General features: G+C 37.7%; 1 protein-coding gene across 2 annotated transcripts; it reads left to right on the top strand.

Annotated features, from left to right (window-relative positions):
• Positions 1-8,283: 8,283 nt before the first annotated feature.
• LOC121754703 (acetyl-CoA carboxylase 1-like) lies at positions 8,284-19,605 on the top strand. Of its 2 annotated transcripts, none has more exons than XM_042150020.1 (32): positions 8,284-8,538; positions 9,213-9,597; positions 9,776-9,982; positions 10,079-10,237; positions 10,354-10,446; positions 10,530-10,625; positions 10,713-10,886; positions 11,078-11,171; positions 11,264-11,451; positions 11,531-11,581; positions 11,662-11,701; positions 11,836-11,960; positions 12,052-12,168; positions 12,260-12,334; positions 12,427-12,483; positions 12,581-12,685; positions 12,844-12,930; positions 13,011-13,202; positions 13,277-13,465; positions 13,723-13,833; positions 13,921-14,007; positions 14,104-14,280; positions 14,360-14,437; positions 14,533-14,655; positions 14,813-15,082; positions 15,167-15,492; positions 15,610-15,847; positions 15,934-16,277; positions 16,361-16,574; positions 16,660-16,836; positions 16,915-19,062; positions 19,147-19,605. In XM_042150020.1, the coding sequence occupies exons 2-32, from the start codon at positions 9,223-9,225 to the stop codon at positions 19,201-19,203; spliced, it is 6,774 nt and encodes a 2,257-aa protein (XP_042005954.1). In that variant the 5' UTR covers positions 8,284-8,538; positions 9,213-9,222; the 3' UTR covers positions 19,204-19,605. The 2 variants fall into 2 exon arrangements, with proteins under 2 accessions (XP_042005954.1, XP_042005961.1); XM_042150027.1 differs by lacking the exon at positions 8,284-8,538 and adding an exon at positions 8,554-8,678.
• The last annotated feature ends 1,095 nt before the right edge of the window (positions 19,606-20,700 follow it).

Genomic DNA, 20,700 nt, shown 5'->3' on the forward strand with positions numbered 1-20,700 from the left:
AAAAATCAGATTAAATCTTTTGGCTTATTATTGTCGTGGTTGTTTTGGAGTAAAAATTTAGTGCTTCAGACATATTGAGACATATTGTTACGTTGTGTGTTCAATTGATCATAATTGTAGAAATATTTTATCTCTCTTTCTGCAATTGTGATTGACTAGACATACCACATGACAATTAATTCGGACCTCTAAATTTTTCTCGGTTGGTCTCATGCACACAAATACACGTTCAACGTGTGTATTTTTTTGACAAGTCGATATGTCATATTAATTCCAAATTTATTCTATAATTTAACATAGCCTAAATTTCGACAGCTAGAATGACGGATCTCACCCAAATTAAAATCCGTAGAAAATTTGAAAAAAAATGTTAAAATTCGTATTTTTCACTACCAATTTTGAAGTGGTGAGACTAATCATTAATCGATTAAAATTACTCCTCCCGCCCACCAATAAATATTCTATTTTGTCATTTTCGTCTGTCCACTAATAAATGTCACATTTGCTTTTTTACTACTTTTGGTATGGATCTCAAATTCCACTAACTTTATTTCATTCACATTTCATTATAAAACTAGTATATAAAAGTAAGACACACCTCCTACTAACCTTTTTTTCACTAATTTTCTACTATAAGGGCTCGTTCGCTTCATCTCAATTGGAAAATGCAGAAATATTTGTTGACTTAATTGTATCAGGGCCGTCCCACCAAGTTGTAAATATATGTGTGTGTTTGGTGATCCATATTTGGCTGACAAGAAGCACTGGTCTTCAACGCATGGAGACTTTTTTAACCCTATTATTTATCATTAATTCTTGTATTACCCCTCCCCATCAATAATGCGGTAATATGAACACCAGACCGTGACTCGAACCTAGAGGTGCCCACGGTTTCCGGTTTCGTCGGTTAACCACCGAACCGGAACCCTGACAATTTTTACGAACCGAAATCATGGGCCGGTTCCGGTTCAAGATTTTACGAACAGAAACTGTCACCGAACCCCCGGTTCTGGACAGTTCTGAACTGCCGATTAACCGGCGGTTTCACATTTCCGGTGAGGTATCCGAGGCGTCAGCCGTTGGCAGCTTTTTCAGGCGGTTTTTTGACCGGAACCGGCGGTTAACCGTGAAACCGGCGGTTTTCCAGTGGTTCCGCCAGTTTTACCCCAAAACCGCCGGTTTCGGCCGATTTTCAATTTTTTTTAATTCTGATTTTGAATTCAAATTGATCCATTTTCCCCCCATTTTTGAGATCTCCGGCGATCGAATCTACTAGCTTTTCGAATTGAGTGTCGCCTTTGGGTGGTGGCGCCGCCCGCAGCTTCTTACATTTTCTCTTTTCACTTCCTACACTGGATATAGCTACGATTGAGCAAATAAAAGAAGGATTGTGAAGGGAATGGTGGTTTGAAAAAGTGAAGAAGGTGAGTGTAGTTCAGAATCGGTTGAATTTAAGTAATGAAACGACTGTATTTATGGTGAGAGAGATGAGAGGGGAATCGGTAATGTACATTTTTAAAATGACCGTTGATAAAAAAAAATCAATTTAACCTGCAGTTATAACCGGAACCGGCGGTTTGGATTTGACTATTTGATTTGGATTTATGAGACAAGACAACACTGGTAAAACATAAAAGCAACCTTACGTATCTATTCTTGGGAACTGATCGGCTATCGAGAGTTTCTGATACTCTCGATAATGGCTAAGGAAATTTTCACCGTTCCCGCTTCCACCGTCGTCGTTGAGCAAGCTTTTAGTGTCGGCGGTTGTGTCCTAGACGACAAAAGGGGCAATCTCTCCGCCAAAAATATGGAAGCCACTATGTTACTTGATGATTGGGCAAAGGCGGGCATGAGAGCACAAGAACTGGATTTCGACTTCCGTGTAGAGAGTGATGGTGAAGACTTTTCCACCGATGACGAGGTCGGAAGCGAGGGCGCTCAACAATATCAATGACGGGGGGGTGAATGGCGAGCACGGCCGACCAAAAAGGTAAGCAAGGTAAGAGAACTACGTGGGCTTTGATTACTCAATAAAATTGTGGATACGTAGGTAACTCAACTTAAATTTGAAAAGTTTAACTTTGAAAGTTTAAGTTGAGCTCAAGCCCTTTTCAATTTTTTTCTTTCCCACTCTATGAACCGTGGGCACCTCTACTCGAACCCAACGACATTCTGAAACGCAAGTTGTTCACAAATGCATTTTCCTTTTTTGTGTTTTAAAGATTCCACATTAGTTATCCCCTTATGTTGGGTAATCACTCATGCTTTGAACATTGAAGAAAATTTGATAGTATAAGATTTAGGGATTTAGAAATTGGGGGAATTCGGATTTGACCTTAATTCGAACAAACAAAGGGCAACGGCGGCTCGGTGGCTGTCAACGATGAGCGATGGAGACTGCTGAGGCAACGCGACTGCTCAAGAGATGGACTTTTTAAGACGAAGGGACGTAATTGTGATGGCGCTGGCGCGTGGCTGTTGGTTGCGGTCGGCGGCGGCAAGCACGGCGAGAACAATGGAAGGTGCAGTAGACCCGAGTGAGTGAGTGAGAGACATAGTTTAATATTATTAATTGTTTGTAGATTTATTTATTTTCTGGTAAAAATATTGGAGGCGTAGTACGCGGTGTCGCAATGCCGGAAAAGGTTTGGATCTTTGAAGCAGTTTCTTCAGCACCGTTTGGGGAGAAGAGGATAGTGAGAGAAAGTAGCCACACAATTTTGAACCCTCAAATGCACCATACTATGTAAATGGTGGGAATCCTTGAAAGTTGAGGGATGATATAGTCATTTCACCACCAATTCTGGTGAAGTGTAGCGGACAAGATTTCCAAAATCAAGTGTCCCGCTTGAATTATTTTAGCCCAAAGTCAAGGTGTACAGTGCGGGTCGCAGCTACAAACTATGGCCATGCATAGATAGTTAGTGAACGCCGAACCGACGACTTTCTCATGATTTGACCCCATTTATGCTAAATTAATGAACACCGAACGGGCCCTAACTTTTAAAACTTGTGTCCAGTCAAATTATTCTTGGATTGATGAACGGTGGGAGTAATAGTTTTGCTGACAATTTACCCTTTTGAATTCGAACCGAAGAATACTTTATACCGAGAAAGTTATGAGTTCCCTGTGTATTGTGTGACATACTTAAATTTTGTATAACCAATTTAAATATTCCTGTGACGTATATAGGATAGTGTGTATGTAATAAAATAAAATTAGGTAGAACGTGAGGCCGCAGATTAGCCATATCGTTCGCCCAATCAACGGCCGTCATTTTTCGTTGCATCAATTTCTATTTCTTGCGCAAATTACATGAAAATGTAATCAATTTGCTTTTTTAGCTGCTGGAGTACTATTTCTTATATTCTTTGATGTCAATGCACAAGTGTTTATATCTTTAGAGCAAAATTGATGCTTTTCTAGATTTAAAATGTACTTCATTCTACTTAAAAATAGTGTAATGGCGTCTCAAGAATTTTAATAAGAATTGTTATTTCTTTCGTTTCAGCTAGACGTTGCGTCTAATTTGGCACAAGGTTAAGAAAAATGTTTTATTAAGTTAAATGAGAAGATAATGTAGTAGATATAGTAAAGTACAACTGTACAAGAGATAAAATAAGAATAAAGTAGGAAAAGATAATTACAATATTAAAGATAAAAAAGAGAAAAAGTCAGAAATTAATAATATTACTAATAGTTTTTGCTAAAGTAAGAAATTGGTCAATTAACTTGAGACATCCCGATAAATTTAATACAAATCAATTTAGTTAGGATGGAGGGAATGTCGCTATAAAGATAATATTAGTTTGTAATTGTTAAAATTTATTTTATTCGCCTATTAATTAATATAGAAGCTTGCAAATAATTAAGTTAATTAATTGAAGCATATTATGTCATAATATTTCTCAAAATGAGAATGTAACGTACTAAAAAGAAAATATGTCATGTTAATTGGAAGAGAGAAAATAATATTATTTTTTTTAAAAAATGAGTTTTTCATCATGAAATTAATAGCATATGAAAATACGAGACTTACATTCTATTACTAACTTTTTTTTACATTTTATAGAATCGAAGCCGAGTCAAAAGTGAGACAATATATGGTGGATAGGGATTGTAAGTAAAAAAATCGGTGGAATGGAATCAATGAATCATATTGTAGAAAAAACAAACAAATTGATCTATTTAAAGTAATTAATATAGTACATATTATAGAGTAATGGAGTATGATTTTGATTGTTAATCGTTATAAGATATTGTTTTATTTCTCAGTTTACGTTATACTCCCTATATTACAATACAATCCATCCGTCCCACAAAATACTTTTCTTTTTCCGTTTAGGTCCGTCTTACAAAAGTAGTCAATTTCTATTTTTAGCAAGTTTTTTTGGTATAATGAGATTGACTCATTCTCCATTATCAATACTTGAAACACTTTTATTTCTACTTCTTTCCTATTTTATCAATTTTGCATTAAAACTCGTACCATTTCAATTATGTCTCTATTTTTATAGGACGAATGAGGTACTTACTGTAGTTTGTAAATACTATATACTCCCTCCGTCTCAAGATAAGCGACTCACATTCCTTTTTGGGACGTCCCAAGATAAGTGAGTCATTTCATTTTTTTGCATGCTCTCTCTTACTTTATTCACTTTTCACTTTACTAACAAAACCCAATTTTTTAAATCTCGTGCCGAAAAGTTTTGGCTCACTTATCTTGGGACGGAGGGAGTATAATATACATTGATAATTTCAAGTGACGAACAATTAATTTATCTGTCAATACAAAAGTTATTCTACTAAATTCGCACATAGAGATGAGGTAATATAGTTCCATAGTCATGAATTGTTTTTTAAGTTTACTTACTTCTAAAAACTAAAACTTAAAGCACGATCAATAATATAAAATATACGTATATGGTCAACAAATTCCCAATTAAATGTAGCAAATAATTTAAAAAATTAGGAAGAAAAGTTGACGAATAATGAAATACACCTAACTTCCAACCATAATTGAACACCAATACAACATTAATAGTGCCCACCAATATAATCATACATATTCCTTACAGATAGTCACCTATCTATACCCCAAATTTATTTTCACAATACTATGATTATTTAATTTCTTTGTTTAAATTTTCCACAAAAACTTATGTTAACGGTTCCATTAGTCAAGATATGCAAAGCAATATTTATAGTATCTTATTAATATTCACTTCAATCTCAGATATTGCTCATTTGATCACTCAGCAATTATGTTGTGGGAAAAATTTGAATATCAGCTTATTAATCCACAGCACCAAATAACAAGACAATATTTATATTCAATGGAATATATATAATTGTATTAATGTTCTGATTATATATAGATTTAAATTTAGACCCATTTGGTAATATTTTAATTTATTTATTTCATTCATCTCAATTCACTCATTAATCTGTAAATATATACTTATAATTATAAGCAATAGTGATAACTAGGATCAAGTTACATTGATACCTATATCTGTGACCAAATTTAGAGATAGAATTATAGTCTAACAAAATATATTACTGCACTATTTTATATGATTATGACATATTTTTTTGTGTGAGTTTTTATAAATGAAAAATCTTGCTAAAAGCAAAATTTTGATGAACAACCTTTCATTGCCTAAATAATTTGGATTCATTTGGTCAAAATAAGAGGAGGTTTGGTGGACTACGCCACCAACCTCACAGTCAACACACACAAAACTTTCCAAATTCTTGTGAAATGTATTTAACTTAAAAAAAAAAATCATCTTCAATATGTCATTAAACAAGAATTAGTGTCTTGCACTTTTAGTAATTGTAGATGGTATATTCATCTTATTTGAGAAAGGAATTTACATTTCCATTACATGAAAAACCCTCAAACAAGAGTAGACATATTAATTAATCATTTTTATACTATAGATTATATTACTACTCCATATACCTAATATATTACTATTCCAATATTTTCTTGTGAAATTCAAATACGTGGTGTTTGACTGAATACTAAGAAAAAGCTAGCAGATCATGTTTGTTATTGGTTTATTATTATCTATGAAGCTAATTATTTTGAAATGTAGTTTTTGCAGATAATATTAATATCATGGCTAATGGCTAAATGTGAAGTTACTTTTTGGTGTTAGCAACTCGATTTAAAAATTATAAATATGTTCGATAAATTATGATGTTCAAATTTGTGTTATTTCTACTACATCAACAATAACAATGGATCTAATGGCGTTGCAGAGTCAACTGATCCCACAACCAGCAAAATTGATTATGAATTTACTTCCGTCCATTTTATTTAGGTAATATTTTACTATTTGTTTTTTCTCAATCTAGCTTGTATATAACTATAATGAAAACTACCTCCAAAATAATCATCTAATTTTTGACAAGATCACTCGTTGAACATTAGTAATGAATGTGTAGGAACATTGCACATACATTTCTTGTTGGTATAATTGACACTTTTTTCATCCAACATATTGTTGCTTATTAAGTGCAAATAATTGCACTCACTATTAAAGCTTACAATAACATCATCAAAAGTGAAATAAGTGCTTGAGATTTCCATAATTGTCACTAAAATCAGGGGAGATTGCACACTAGGTTCAATCATAGGCAAAACTTAACACAATAAAACAATTCATAGTATTAAAAGATAATAGTGACATAGTCACTTTTAAACTTAACCAGAAAAAATAAACGTATTGACAGTTTTTTAGAAATCAAAAGAGTAGGTTCATGCTAATATTTCCAAGTTGTGTAAAATCTATTCCTTTCTAAAAATATTTATGATAGTAACTATAAATACAATAAATAAACATTTAATGAACTCTAATTTCACTTTATTTAATTTAATTAGGGAGTGAATATATAATTGAGGGAACTACAAAAATGGTCCATGGACTATGGGTTTATCTCGTCCATAGTCCCTGGGCTTTAAAAATATCGCCAGACATCCCTGGACTAAGGGTTTATCTCGAAATTGGTTCTTTTTCTATTTTCGGTCAAAAATACCCTTTTGGGGGGTTTTGGGGGTGATTTTGGGCAATTTGGTCTTTTTACACTTTTAATATTTTAAATATGATATTATTTCAGTTATGTATTAAATCTGATATTATTTCAAAATTATCATTCTTCTTCCCTTTTGTCATCCTTCACTTTGTTTCTTTATTTCAATATTAGATTTAATTTTACAAAATTAAATTTTAAATTTCAATTTTTAAATATCAATAAATTTTTTTAATTATAAAAATTATTAAATAACAAAAATTAATAGTCATAATCAATATTTGATAGTGTCTAATATTTAATCAATAAGGTATGACAACGCCTTAGTTTTAATCAATATTTAATAGCTTTAATCATAAATAGATCATGTAACACGATTTATTCTGAAATAAATATGCATATAATGTAAGACTAATACAATTTTCGTTTAATAATTTGAAAACAATCAAAATTTACTAGAAAATTTCAACAAAAATACTCCTATATAAATTTTTTAGTTGGATCAAATATTTAGTCAACTTCATAATATTCAATCACAAGCAATGATAACAACCGAACGAAGGCTAATAGAATAGCTCTTATTTTTTCATCATGATTAATATTATTTTTCTGTACTTCTTCAATTCAGCTAAATATTATATTAAATAACAAAAATTAATAGTTTTAATCAATATTTATAGTGTCCATGAATTACTAGTTTTAATTAATTTTTTTTTGATATTTAAAAATCGAAATTTAAAATTTAATTTTATAATTAAATCTAATAATGAAATAAAGAAACAAAAGTGAAGTATGATACAAATGGAAGAAGAATGATAATTTTGAAATAATATCCGATTTAGTACATAACTGAAATAATATCAAATTTAAAATGTTAAAAGTGTAAAAAGATCAAATTGCCCAAACCCTCCAAACCCCTCCCAAAAGGGTATTTTCGACCGAAAACAGTGAAAAATGACCATTTTCAAGATAAATTTTTAATCCAGAGATGTCTGGAGAAATTTTTAAAATCTAGGGACTATGAGCAAAATAAACTCAGTCTAGGAACCATTTTTTTTAGTTCACTCTATATAATTTTATGAAAATGATGAATGAAATTTGCTTACAACGAAAAATCGGCGGTTAACCACGTGCGCGCCCTAAATGAGAGGCCCCTCATAATGATGGTATTTATTATTTGGTCCCCCAACCATCCCCAACCAAACCCCAAACTGCAAAACCAAAGTTATAAAATCAAATTCAATTAAGATAATTATTGTGTGCCACCCCCTCTCATCTACTTCGCTTCTGCAACTAATTTTTTCTTTTAAAAATTCACTCTGCATATAGATTTGCATGTTCTCACTCTGCTGAATTTATTCTCCCCCTTTTCTCTTAAATGCCATTTGCTGCGGAATAAAATTTTCTTCAAATTTATATGACGCAAGAAAGCCACTTGTGCTAGTAAAAGATTGTATTTTGCATCATTTCCCCTCCTGGGCTTGTTTGATTAGGTACTGCTTCTCTCCAATTGGTGTTGCTCTTGTTTGGTGGAAAAGGGGTTTGTTTGTTGTTTCTTTCGGTGCTGGAATTTGAGCTGAAGATTGAGTTATTGTTTATTTGATTTTGGCGGAAAATTCAACTAAAAACGGTGGTGAGAAGCTTAGAGTGTGTGGTGATGAATCTATTGAGTTGATTGAGTTTAATTTGGTGGGGGATGATTTGTTTTTGATGTGTTGCTTTGGTGGCTGATCGTTTTCAGCATCATCATTGACTATGATCCTGTTTTTATGTGTGCGTTTGTGTGTGTATGTGTTTATAGGTTTGGGGTTAATTTAAAGATCTCAATTTTAGCTTTGAGCCAATTTGGGAATTGAATCACTTGAATTTTATTGTTGTGGTTTATGAGCTAATTGGTGGTTTTTCATACAATGTCAAGTTTTGGCTGGATTGCTTTTCAGGATGTAGCTTGGATTTGATTGGTTTGATAATCATGATTTTTGTTTGAATTTCTTGAAAGAAGGGTTTCGAAATGATAAGAATTTTGCTTCTGTAGGGCCCACTGAGTGATTTGATGATTTCCTTTTGTTGTAGTGAATTAGCTACTTTTGTTTTTACACTATGTGAGATGAATGTGTGAAAGAATGATACAAGATCTCTTGACTTGTAACTGGTTTGTTATTTTCAGAGGCCACAAGATGTCAGAAGCGCAGAGGCGGCCAATCGCGGTCAGTGTCTGGCCGACTAACGGGTATGTAAATGGAGCCATTCCATCGAGGTCTCCCACCGTGATACCTGAAGTGGACGAGTTCTGTCAAGCCCTCGGAGGAAGGAGGGCGATTCATAGTATCTTGATTGCCAACAATGGGATGGCGGCTGTCAAGTTTATACGTAGTATTAGGACGTGGGCGTATGAGACGTTTGGCACTGACAAGGCGATCTTGTTGGTGGCAATGGCTACTCCCGAGGACATGAGGATCAATGCAGAGCATATTAGGATAGCCGATCAGTTTGTAGAAGTTCCTGGTGGGACTAACAATAACAATTATGCTAACGTGCAGCTCATAGTCGAGGTTTGTGAGTTTACACATCTTTGTTAACAGCATTTTGTGTGACGGGAATGTGTGGGGTGTGGTGGATTTCATTAGTAATGTCGAGGAAACTGATTTGGAAGAATGGCAAAGAAAAATAGAGATGAATGTAGCACATTGAGCATAAAGATGACGAAAGCTACACTTTTGTGTTGTGCAGATGGCAGAGATGACACACGTTGATGCCGTGTGGCCTGGTTGGGGCCATGCATCCGAGAATCCAGAGCTACCCGATGCTTTGGGTGCAAAAGGCATCATATTTCTCGGGCCACCAGCTGCATCCATGGCTGCGTTGGGAGATAAAATAGGGTCATCTTTGATTGCACAAGCTGCAACTGTGCCGACTCTTCCATGGAGTGGCTCTCATGTAAAGTGCACTCTGTCATGAAGCTCTTGCTCTTCTTTAAGTTTTCTCTCTCATATATATACACATATATATTTATATGTAAGTGTTCCATTGTAGGTAAAAATTCCTCAAGAGAGCTGCATCACGATTCCAGATGAGATTTATCAAGAAGCATGTGTTCATTCAACTGAAGAAGCCATTGCTAGCTGTCAAGTTGTGGGTTACCCCGCAATGATCAAGGCATCTTGGGGTGGAGGCGGCAAAGGCATAAGAAAGGTTTAATTTCCGACTATATTTTTGTAACAGAACTAAGCCCTTCATTTCAAGTAAGCAGGCAACTTGATCTTGATTAAGTTTCTGCTGGTGGTTTGACTACTCATGCGACATTTCAGGTCCACAACGATGACGAGGTCAAGGCTTTGTTCAAGCAAGTCCAGGGCGAAGTTCCCGGCTCCCCCATATTTATAATGAAAGTTGCCTCACAGGTTAGAGCATTCGCATTTTTTATGTTAATGGAGAGACAAACCACTGAGTCTCTATTCTTATACCAGCCTGTTTTGTTGCTTAGAGCCGACATCTCGAAGTCCAACTGCTCTGTGATCAACATGGAAATGTTGTAGCTTTGCATAGCAGGGATTGCAGTGTCCAAAGACGACACCAGAAAGTCGGTTAGCTTCCATTTTGTGGTTCATCCCTTGCCCTTCGTTGAGCTGACTCGTTGCTCACTTCTTTGTCTGGTGATGTTAAATAGATCATCGAAGAGGGCCCAATCACTGTGGCTCCCATTGAAACAGTAAAGAAACTAGAGCAGGCTGCTAGAAGGTTGGCCAAAAGTGTAAATTATGTTGGTGCCGCAACTGTGGAGTATCTGTACAGTATGGAAACAGGGGAATATTACTTTTTGGAGCTAAACCCGCGGCTACAGGTTTTTATCCCAACATCGACGATGATGAATCTGATGCTTATTGTTTTGTATTAATGTTTAAGAACATTGGATTTGTAAAGTTGTGAGGATTCTAAGGCTAGATTTTTTTATTCTAAACAAAAAACCTATGCTTCGACAATTTGGGAACCATTTTTTGTTACTTGAGACTGAGCTCTGATCTACAAACATAGGTGGAGCACCCCGTCACAGAGTGGATAGCTGAGATAAATCTTCCTGCTGCACAAGTCGTGGTTGGGATGGGTATCCCTCTTTGGCAAATTCCAGGTTTGGGTTCGGAACTGTATTATCTCATTCACAACTTTTGTTGCGTATCGTAATTGCTTATTAGCTTATATTCTCATGCTGGGTAATATCAGAGATACGGAGATTCTATGGGATGGAACGTGGTGGAGGATATGATTCTTGGAGGAAAACGTCTCTCTCTGCCACTCCGTTTGATTTCGACAAGGCTGAGTCGATGAGACATAAAGGTCACTGTGTGGCAGTTCGTGTGACCAGTGAAGATCCTGATGATGGTTTCAAGCCAACGAGCGGAAGAGTACAGGTGAGAAATCTCACCGATAAGTCTCCATTTACAAATCGCCTTCTGAAGATCATTCTTTGACACAAGTAACTCTGAACAGGAGTTGAGCTTCAAAAGTAAGCCGAACGTGTGGGCGTACTTTTCTGTCAAGGTACATATACTAGATATCTTTTGCTATAAGTTTCGGCGTAAGTAAAATTCCGTGCCTAATTAATTTGTTAATGATCACAGTCTGGAGGCGGCATTCATGAATTTTCAGACTCCCAATTTGGTATGTTTTGTAGCATAGTTCTAACTTCTAACTGTCTGAGGAACCTCTTTGAAGTCACATATATACTCGATTCTTAAGAAGAAATCATGTTTGTTTTGTGTAGCTTCTGTAATCATTATTTTCTCTCCTCTTAGGACATGTATTTGCTTTTGGAGAGTCTCGAGCTCTGGCCATCTCAAATATGGTTCTTGGGCTTAAAGAAATTCAGATTAGAGGAGAAATTCGAACGAATGTGGATTACTCTATCGATCTGTTAAATGTAAGAATCTTGAATATCAAATCTCATTCGAGTCCCTTAGTAACGTAGTTTCTAGTTGTAGAGGTGAAGACTCTTACATTAACCTCCACAGGCCGTAGATTACAAGGAAAACAAAATCCATACAGGGTGGCTCGATAGCAGAATCGCAATGAGGGTCCGAGCAGAACGACCCCCTTGGTATCTTTCAGTTGTCGGTGGAGCTCTTTACGTAAGTGCATATACATACATTTAATAAAATCATGTAAGTGTAAATTTGTAATATTTCCTTATTAATACTTTAACCCTTATCTGCAAACCAGAAAGCTTCTGCTAGTAGTGCAGCCACAGTTTCGGAATATGTTGGTTATCTTGAAAAAGGACAGATTCCTCCAAAGGTAAGTGTCAGTGTGCATGAAATGATGAAATTTAAGATCTAGTTCTCGATTTTTTTCACGTTGCACACGATTGACTTGGTTTCCTCTTGCAGCATATTTCGCTGGTCAATTCTCAAGTTTCACTAAATATTGAAGGAAGCAAATATACAGTAAGTTTAGAACATGTAGAATTGTGGGACTGATTTTGTCGTATCGCCTGACATTGCTTTGATTTTAAATTATTTTTGTTTATTTTTTTCTATTTAGATTAATATGGTTAGAGGAGGACCTGGAAGCTATAGATTAATGATGAACAGCTCCGAGATCGAAGCTGAAATACATACACTACAAGATGGAGGTCTATTAATGCAGGCAAGCAGAAAATTCTCTAATGGTTGCTTTTGCTTTTAAAATTGTGTATTATTAATTGTTTTGTTATTACTTATTCGAAGAGTTTATTTATAGTTATGATTCTTGAATATATCTCTACTTTTAGATTGTAACCTAAATACCTAATGTGATTGTTGCAGCTTGATGGAAACAGTCACGTGATATATGCTGAAGAGGAAGCAGCGGGCACCCGTCTTCTCATTGATGGAAGGACTTGTTTGCTTCAGGTGTGACATTTTACCACCTATTCATTGATTAGCTAATCATGTTGTGTCGATAGAGATTTAACGATCGACTGCTAATCCAGAACGATCACGACCCGTCCAAGTTGATTGCGGAGACACCGTGCAAGCTACTCCGGTATCTTGTCACGGATGGCAGCCACGTCGATGCCGACACACCTTATGCGGAAGTTGAGGTCATGAAGATGTGCATGCCCCTTCTCTCGCCTGCTTCCGGAAAGATCCAGTTCAAGATCTCCGAAGGTCAAGCGATGCAGGTAAGCTAGTTTTGAGAACCCCATTCTGCGTTCTGCTATGTTGTCTCTCGAGAACTAAGGCTGATTGTTTCCAGGCCGGGGAGCTTATAGCAAGACTCGACTTGGATGACCCTTCGGCTGTGAGGAAAGCAGAACCCTTCCATGGTAGCTTTCCTGTTCTCGGACCTCCAACGGCCATATCCGGTAAAGTTCACCAACGGTGTGCTGCAAGCTTGAATGCAGCTCGGATGGTTCTTGCTGGATACGAGCATAAGATTGACGAAGTAAGGGTTCTCCATATTTGAATTCTAATTGTGATGAATAAACCATAACTTCTCCATATTTGAATTCTAATTGTGATGAATAAACCATAATTATGGAATAATGAGTCCTAATTGGGGATTGATGAACCCTAATTGAGGTGAATGTACCGTATAGATCGGATATACACAATTTTAGCAATTTTTTACGTTGCATATACAATGTGCCTTTAGTCTATACTTCACGTGTTTGTGAACCACGTTTTGATTTTCCATTACAGGTAGTTCAAAATTTGCTTAGTTGCTTGGACAATCCTGAGCTCCCGTTCTTGCAGTGGCAAGAATGCTTTGCTGTCCTAGCAAACAGACTACCTAAAGAGCTTAGATACGAGGTTTATAGCAGAAGCTCATTTCAAATTATTACTGGTTTTATGCTAAGTCGACAAACGGGTTTACTTTTTTGCTTTGCAAACTCACAGTTAGAAACGAGCTATAGGGAGTTTGAGGGAATCGCCAATATGCAAAATGCCGATTTCCCTGCAAGAGTCTTACGTGGAATTCTTGAGGTTGGTTATTGATCACTTCGTCCCATTAATTCAAAGTTGAAGCTTAGCCAATTTTTCACTAAGCTTGTCAACATACTGTTTCCTATAACTCTTCAGGCCCATTTGAGCTACTGTCCCGAGAAAGAGAAAGTAGCCCAAGAACGGTTGGTCGAGCCTCTGATGAGTCTTGTCAAATCTTACGAGCGAGGCCGAGAAGGCCATGCCCGCATCATAGTCCAGGGCCTTTTCGAAAACTATTTATCCGTTGAAGAATTATTCAATGATAATATTCAGGTAAACTATTTATTCGAAAAAAACATGTAAGGTTTCGCCTCCGTCTGGAATTCGTGTTGAGCTATCATATGCTTTTCAGGCTGATGTGATCGAACGTTTAAGACTCCAATACAAGAAAGATCTCCTCAAAATCGTGGACATTGTACTTTCTCATCAGGTATATTTCCGATTTAATCACGTGCCCGTGGACTTGTCTTATAGTTGATTGTTCTATCGAGAAAGCTTATTTGACATATTGTACTAATATTCTAGGGCATCAGGAGCAAAAATAAGCTGATACTACGTCTTATGGAACAACTTGTGTACCCAAACCCCGCTGCATATCGTGATCAACTAATCCGCTTCTCGTCACTCAACCATACAAACTACTCCGAGGTTCGCAATTCCTTTCATTTTCTTCTACTTATGTTTCTATAGGATTTTTGTCTTTAATGTTGCGTCGTTGAGAAGTTTTGACAAATTTTTAAAAATTTTGAAGTCGTCTCATTTCACTTGATTCCTTTAATCTGATCCGCACTCTATATTCATACAGTTAGCACTGAAGGCTAGTCAACTGCTCGAGCAGACTAAACTTAGTGAGCTTCGTTCAAATATTGCCAGAAGTCTCTCGGAGTTAGAAATGTTCACAGAAGAAGGCGAGAACATGGATACTCCGAAGAGGAAAAGTGCAATAAACGAACGGATGGAAGCTCTTGTCTATGCCCCTTTGGCTGTTGAAGATGCTCTTGTCGGTCTTTTCGATCACAGTGATCATACGCTTCAACGCAGGGTCGTCGAGACTTATGTTCGCAGATTGTATCAGGTACTAACTAACTCTTGACGGACCTGAATGCCATCACCAGCTCACTTGTGGACTTTTCTAACTGACGTCGATACGTATTTTCAGCCATATCTCGTAAAGGGAAGTGTTAGGATGCAGTGGCACAGAGCCGGACTTATTGCATCATGGCAGTTCTTGGACGAGCATGTAGAGCAGAAGAATGTGTATGAAGACGAGATTTCGGATGAGCCATCGAACATTAGGAAGTGGGGAGCGATGGTTGTCATCAAATCTCTTCAGCTCTTGCCTATGATTATAACCGCAGCACTGAGGGAAGCAACACATAATTCACAAGCTGAAAGTACTAACGACTCAATTCATCTGGGAAACGGTAATATGATGCACATTGCGTTGGCCGGCATCAGCAACCCAATGAGTCTACTTCAGGATAGGTAAAATATGCAAAATAATCACTGTGCTCGTTTTTAGCTCAATTATTTGAAAATCAGTCGTAGGAGCGACGCTTTTCTTCCTCGTTTGTTTGCCTAATCATTTATGCCTCTCGACAGTGGTGATGAGGATCAGGCTCAGGAGAGAGTCAACAAGCTAGCGAAAATTCTCAAGGAGAAAGAAGTGAGCTTGAGCCTGAGAAAAGCTGGGGTTGGCGTTGTCAGCTGTATTATACAGAGAGACGAAGGGAGGGGACCAATGAGGCACTCATTCCATTGGTCCGACGAAAAACTCTACTACGAGGAGGAGCCTCTATTGCGTCACTTGGAGCCACCTCTATCCATTTACCTCGAGCTGGTCTGTCTTATCGTATATACTTCTTTTTTCGCATCTTGACTTGTTCTAAATCGAACCTATATTGATTTTTTCCCCACTATGAACAGGATAAATTGAAAGATTATGAAAACATACGGTACACTCCTTCTCGGGATCGTCAGTGGCACCTCTATACTGTTACAGACAAGCCGCGTCCAATCCAAAGAATGTTCCTGCGAACATTCGTGAGGCAGCCCATATCGAACGAAGGTCTGACGGTACTGGATCAGGTCACGACTCAGTCTCTGTGGACTCTATCCTTCACGTCGAGGAGCATTTTAAGATCCATAATATCTGCAATGGAGGAGCTTGAACTCAACTCCCATAACTCCACTCTCAAGCCCGATCACGCACATATGTACCTCTATATTTTGCGAGAGCAACAGATCGGCGATCTTTTACCTTACCAGAAGTAAGACAAAAATGCCTGTTTTTTTTGTGAGAATGTGCTCGTTAGCTCGAGGTTTGACCTCGTTTTTAAAATCTATTTTGCAGAAGGGCTGACATAGCCGCCGACCAAGAAGAAGCTGCTGTTGAGAAAATCCTGGATGAGCTAGCGAAGGAAATTAATGTGTCGGTTGGCGTCAAAATGCATCGTTTAGGTGTGTGTGAGTGGGAAGTGAAGCTTTGGATATCGTCGAATGGAGAAGCGAACGGAGCTTGGAGAGTCGTTGTCACAAATGTGACTGGTCACACCTGCATTGTCAATGTAAGTCCGTGCTACACGATTATTTGATTTAGACTTCTCATAGCCGAAGTTATACAAATTTAATGAGTTGTGTTTCAACTATCAGACCTATAGAGAAGTCGAGGATTCCACCACGGACAGAGCAGTCTACACTTCCATCTCAGGACAAGGTCCATTGCACGGGCTGCCTGTGAATGCACCGTACAAACCGTTGGGAGTTCTCGACCAGAAGCGTCTCCTAGCCCGGAAGAGTAACACAACTTATTGCTATGATTTCCCACTGGTACAGTTTTTACCTTTTCGTGCTTCACATATTCTAGATCGATGCTTGTACATGTCTCAACAATTTCTCTCTTCGCAGGCGTTTGAGGCGGCTTTGAACAAATCATGGTCCGAGCATCCGAGGATTAGCAAGCCTATCGATAAACCATTAATTAAGGTAACGGAGTTGACGTTCTCTGATAAGCAGGGTACTTGGGGTACTCCTCTCATTCCGGAAGAGCGGCCGCCTGGGCTTAACGAGGTTGGGATGGTAGCTTGGCGCATGGAAATGTCGACTCCTGAGTTCCCTTCCGGAAGGACAATTTTCATTGTATCGAATGACGTTACCTTTAAAAATGGTTCGTTTGGTCCAAGAGAAGATGCTTTTTTCAAGGCAGTGACTGACGTTGCGTGCGCTCAGAGACTGCCTCTTATTTATCTCGCAGCCAATTCAGGGGCTCGTATCGGTGTAGCCGAGGAAGTAAAGTCTTGCTTTAAAGTCGGTTGGTCCGATGAAACCAACCCGGAGCGTGGTTTCCAATATGTTTATCTGACCCCTGAGGATTATGCTCGTATCAATGCATCTGTGATAGCGCACGAGGTGAAGCTTCAGAGTGGAGAAACTCGATGGGTGATTGATACGATTGTAGGGAAGGAGGATGGTCTAGGAGTCGAGAATTTGACGGGAAGTGGTGCTATCGCGAGTGCGTATTCGAAGGCCTATCATGAAACATTTACGGTGACATATGTGACCGGAAGAACCGTTGGTATCGGTGCTTATCTTGCCCGTCTTGGCATGCGTTGCATACAAAGACTCGATCAGCCGATCATCCTGACCGGTTTCTCAGCGCTAAACAAGCTTCTCGGTCGGGAGGTGTATAGCTCCCACATGCAACTCGGCGGACCTAAAATTATGGCGACAAACGGAGTAGTTCATCTCACAGTCTCGGACGATCTCGAGGGCGTTTCAGCGATTTTAAAGTGGTTAAGCTTCGTCCCACCATATTCTGGCGGTCCGCTTCCGATTTTGAGCCTGTCGGATCCCCCCGAGAGGCTAGTCGAATATCTACCAGAGACGTCATGTGATCCCCGTGCTGCTATTTGTGGTGCCATGGATGGTGCCGGGAAATGGCTGGGAGGTATGTTCGATCGGGATAGCTTCATCGAGACGTTGGAAGGCTGGGCGAGGACGGTCGTGACGGGACGCGCGAAGCTTGGAGGAATACCAGTAGGGATCGTCGCTGTCGAGACTCAAACGATGATGCAAGTCATCCCTGCTGACCCGGGGCAGCTCGATTCTCACGAGAGGGTCGTTCCGCAAGCCGGGCAGGTATGGTTTCCCGATTCCGCGACGAAGACTGCTCAAGCGTTGATGGATTTTAACAAGGAAGAGCTTCCGCTCTTCATTCTTGCCAACTGGAGAGGCTTTTCTGGCGGACAACGGGATCTCTTCGAAGGTATCCTACAAGCGGGGTCCACTATCGTCGAGAACCTTAGAACATACGGACAGCCCGTCTTCATCTACATACCTATGATGGGCGAGCTCCGCGGTGGAGCATGGGTGGTCGTGGACAGTAAGATCAACCCCGATCACATCGAGATGTATGCTGAACGAACCGCTAGAGGGAACGTGCTCGAGCCAGAAGGTCTGATCGAGATCAAGTTTAGATCGAGGGAACTGCTCGAGTGTATGGGCCGGCTCGACCCGGAGCTCATCAATCTCAAGTCTCGACTCCAGGAGGTTAGGAACTCTGGGACATCCGCGACGGAAGAGTTACAGAGTCAGATCAAAGCCCGAGAAAAGAAGCTTCTACCGATATACACTCAGATAGCCACAAAATTCGCTGAACTCCACGACACTTCGCTTCGAATGGCTGCGAAAGGGGTGATCAATCAAGTGGTCGACTGGCCAAAATCGCGCTCCTTCTTCTACCAGAGACTGCACAGGCGAGTAGGCGAGGATGAGCTAGTCAAGACTCTGAGAGACGCAGCTGGCCATCGTCTTGAATATGGGTCTGCTAGGGACATGATCAAGGATTGGTTCGTGAGCTCGGAGATTGCTGGAGGCAAGGAGAGTGCGTGGGCAGACGACAAGGCTTTCTTCTCATGGAAGGACGACACAAGAAGCTACAACGAGAAGCTGCATAATCTGCGCGTGCAGAAGATGCTGCAGCAGCTGTCCACGCTCGAAAACTCTACTGAGGATCTACGAGCACTGCCTCAAGCCCTCGCCGCACTGCTAGCAAAGGTAAAAAATGCGACGAACTCAAAACTCGATATCATTGTTAACATCATAGTAACTGAGAAAAAAAATCGTGGTGGACCATTGCAGATGGATATTTCAATGAGGGGCGAGCTGAGAGACGAACTCAGGAAGGCGCTCGACTGATTCAGACGTAGCGACTGCAGCGGGCCCTCGACCTCGACTTGACAGGACATGGCTTCTCTTGCAAGATTAGATGAGCAGGAGGGTAGATCTTGGCATGTAATATGCTATTTATATGAGATCTTGAAGTAAATCAAGGCTCCATTGCTTGAGCGCACTCCATTTGTAAAATGAAATTATTATTTTTTGGTTAAGTTTGTCACTATAAACAAAAAGTTTCCCTCTAAAATATATGAATAAGATTGAGTAGGGTGAGGGTATAAAGAGAGAATTTATGGAAAGCTTGAGTTGTAATTCTTCCTCCTAATGCAATGGCTTGTCGCTGATAGAGTGATAGTGCAGTGATGATGTTATAATTGAAATATACTATCCCATTAAAAATGGAATGTTTTCTTTTTTAAGTTATCTCATTTTGTTTTCTAAAATTGAAATAACTTTATCTCTATTTTTCTCTCTTACTTTACTCTCTCTTCTTTAACTCACAAAACAACACTGCATAAAATCTCGTGCCGAAAAGTAAACGTTTCATATTTATTGGGTCGGAGGGAGTACGAGTTTTTATTTTAAAATAATTTATATGATTAATACTTTAATAATGTATTTTGATGTATTAGAATTTAAATAAATATCTAAAACTAAAAATAAGAATTAGGCGAATTAAATGAAAGTAGTGCTCACGATTGATGCTTATATAAATTATAACGTAATTGGTTTTTTATATATACTCCTATAAAATCGGACAATGGATTGAAGCTAGTACTCCTTTTTAATTCCAGGTTCTATGTGGTACCTTCCATTCTCATTTATTTAAATTCTTCATCTGTGCTTTCTCAATTTCATATTTTATTTTATTTTTAATAATAATACTTTAATACCAAAATGATTTATTATAAAAATTATTCTAATAATTTTTTAAAGAAAAGGACATAATTAACTAAGGTCAAATTAAATATAATTGGATCGCTAGTGCTCGAGATCAAACTATTTGTGTGTGAGACTATCATTCGAGACTATCAAATTATTATTATTATTATTATTATTATTATTATTATTATTATTATTATTATTATTATTATTATTATTATTATTATTATTATTATTATTATTATTATTATTATTATTATTATTATTATTATTATTATTATTATTATCTATTTCAGTTTGTGGTAAATATTAATTATCTTGTCTAATCTACTTTAATAAATATATTAATCCATATTTCTAAAATAAATAAATAATTAATTAATAAAATCCATTTCTACTATAACAATTTCATAAGAAAAGTCCATTACTACTATAGTTAATTTTAAAAATTAATTAATATACTAAAACATGCATATATATATGTATCCAATAATCAATGTTTTTTTCTTGCAGTATTATTTATAAAAAGTAAAGGGAGCTAACATTTAAAAATTATTCTTGAGTTTTGAATGCATACATAGGAAGAAATAAAAGCTTATAAAAATATATAATAGGACTATTAAATTTATAGGCTCG

This window comes from Salvia splendens, chromosome 1 (genome assembly GCF_004379255.2).
Source record: "Salvia splendens isolate huo1 chromosome 1, SspV2, whole genome shotgun sequence".
Taxonomy (NCBI): Eukaryota; Viridiplantae; Streptophyta; class Magnoliopsida; order Lamiales; family Lamiaceae; genus Salvia; species Salvia splendens.

Excerpts from the sequence above, each read along its gene's own strand:
- LOC121754703 (XM_042150020.1), top strand. The coding sequence starts at position 9,223 with ATGTCAGAAGCGCAGAGGCGGCCAATCGCGGTCAGTGTCTGGCCGACT. Across the intron at positions 11,961-12,051 it reads ACTCTATCGATCTGTTAAAT|GCCGTAGATTACAAGGAAAA; the intron begins GTAAGAATCTTG and ends TAACCTCCACAG. Across the intron at positions 14,656-14,812 it reads ACCATACAAACTACTCCGAG|TTAGCACTGAAGGCTAGTCA; the intron begins GTTCGCAATTCC and ends ATATTCATACAG.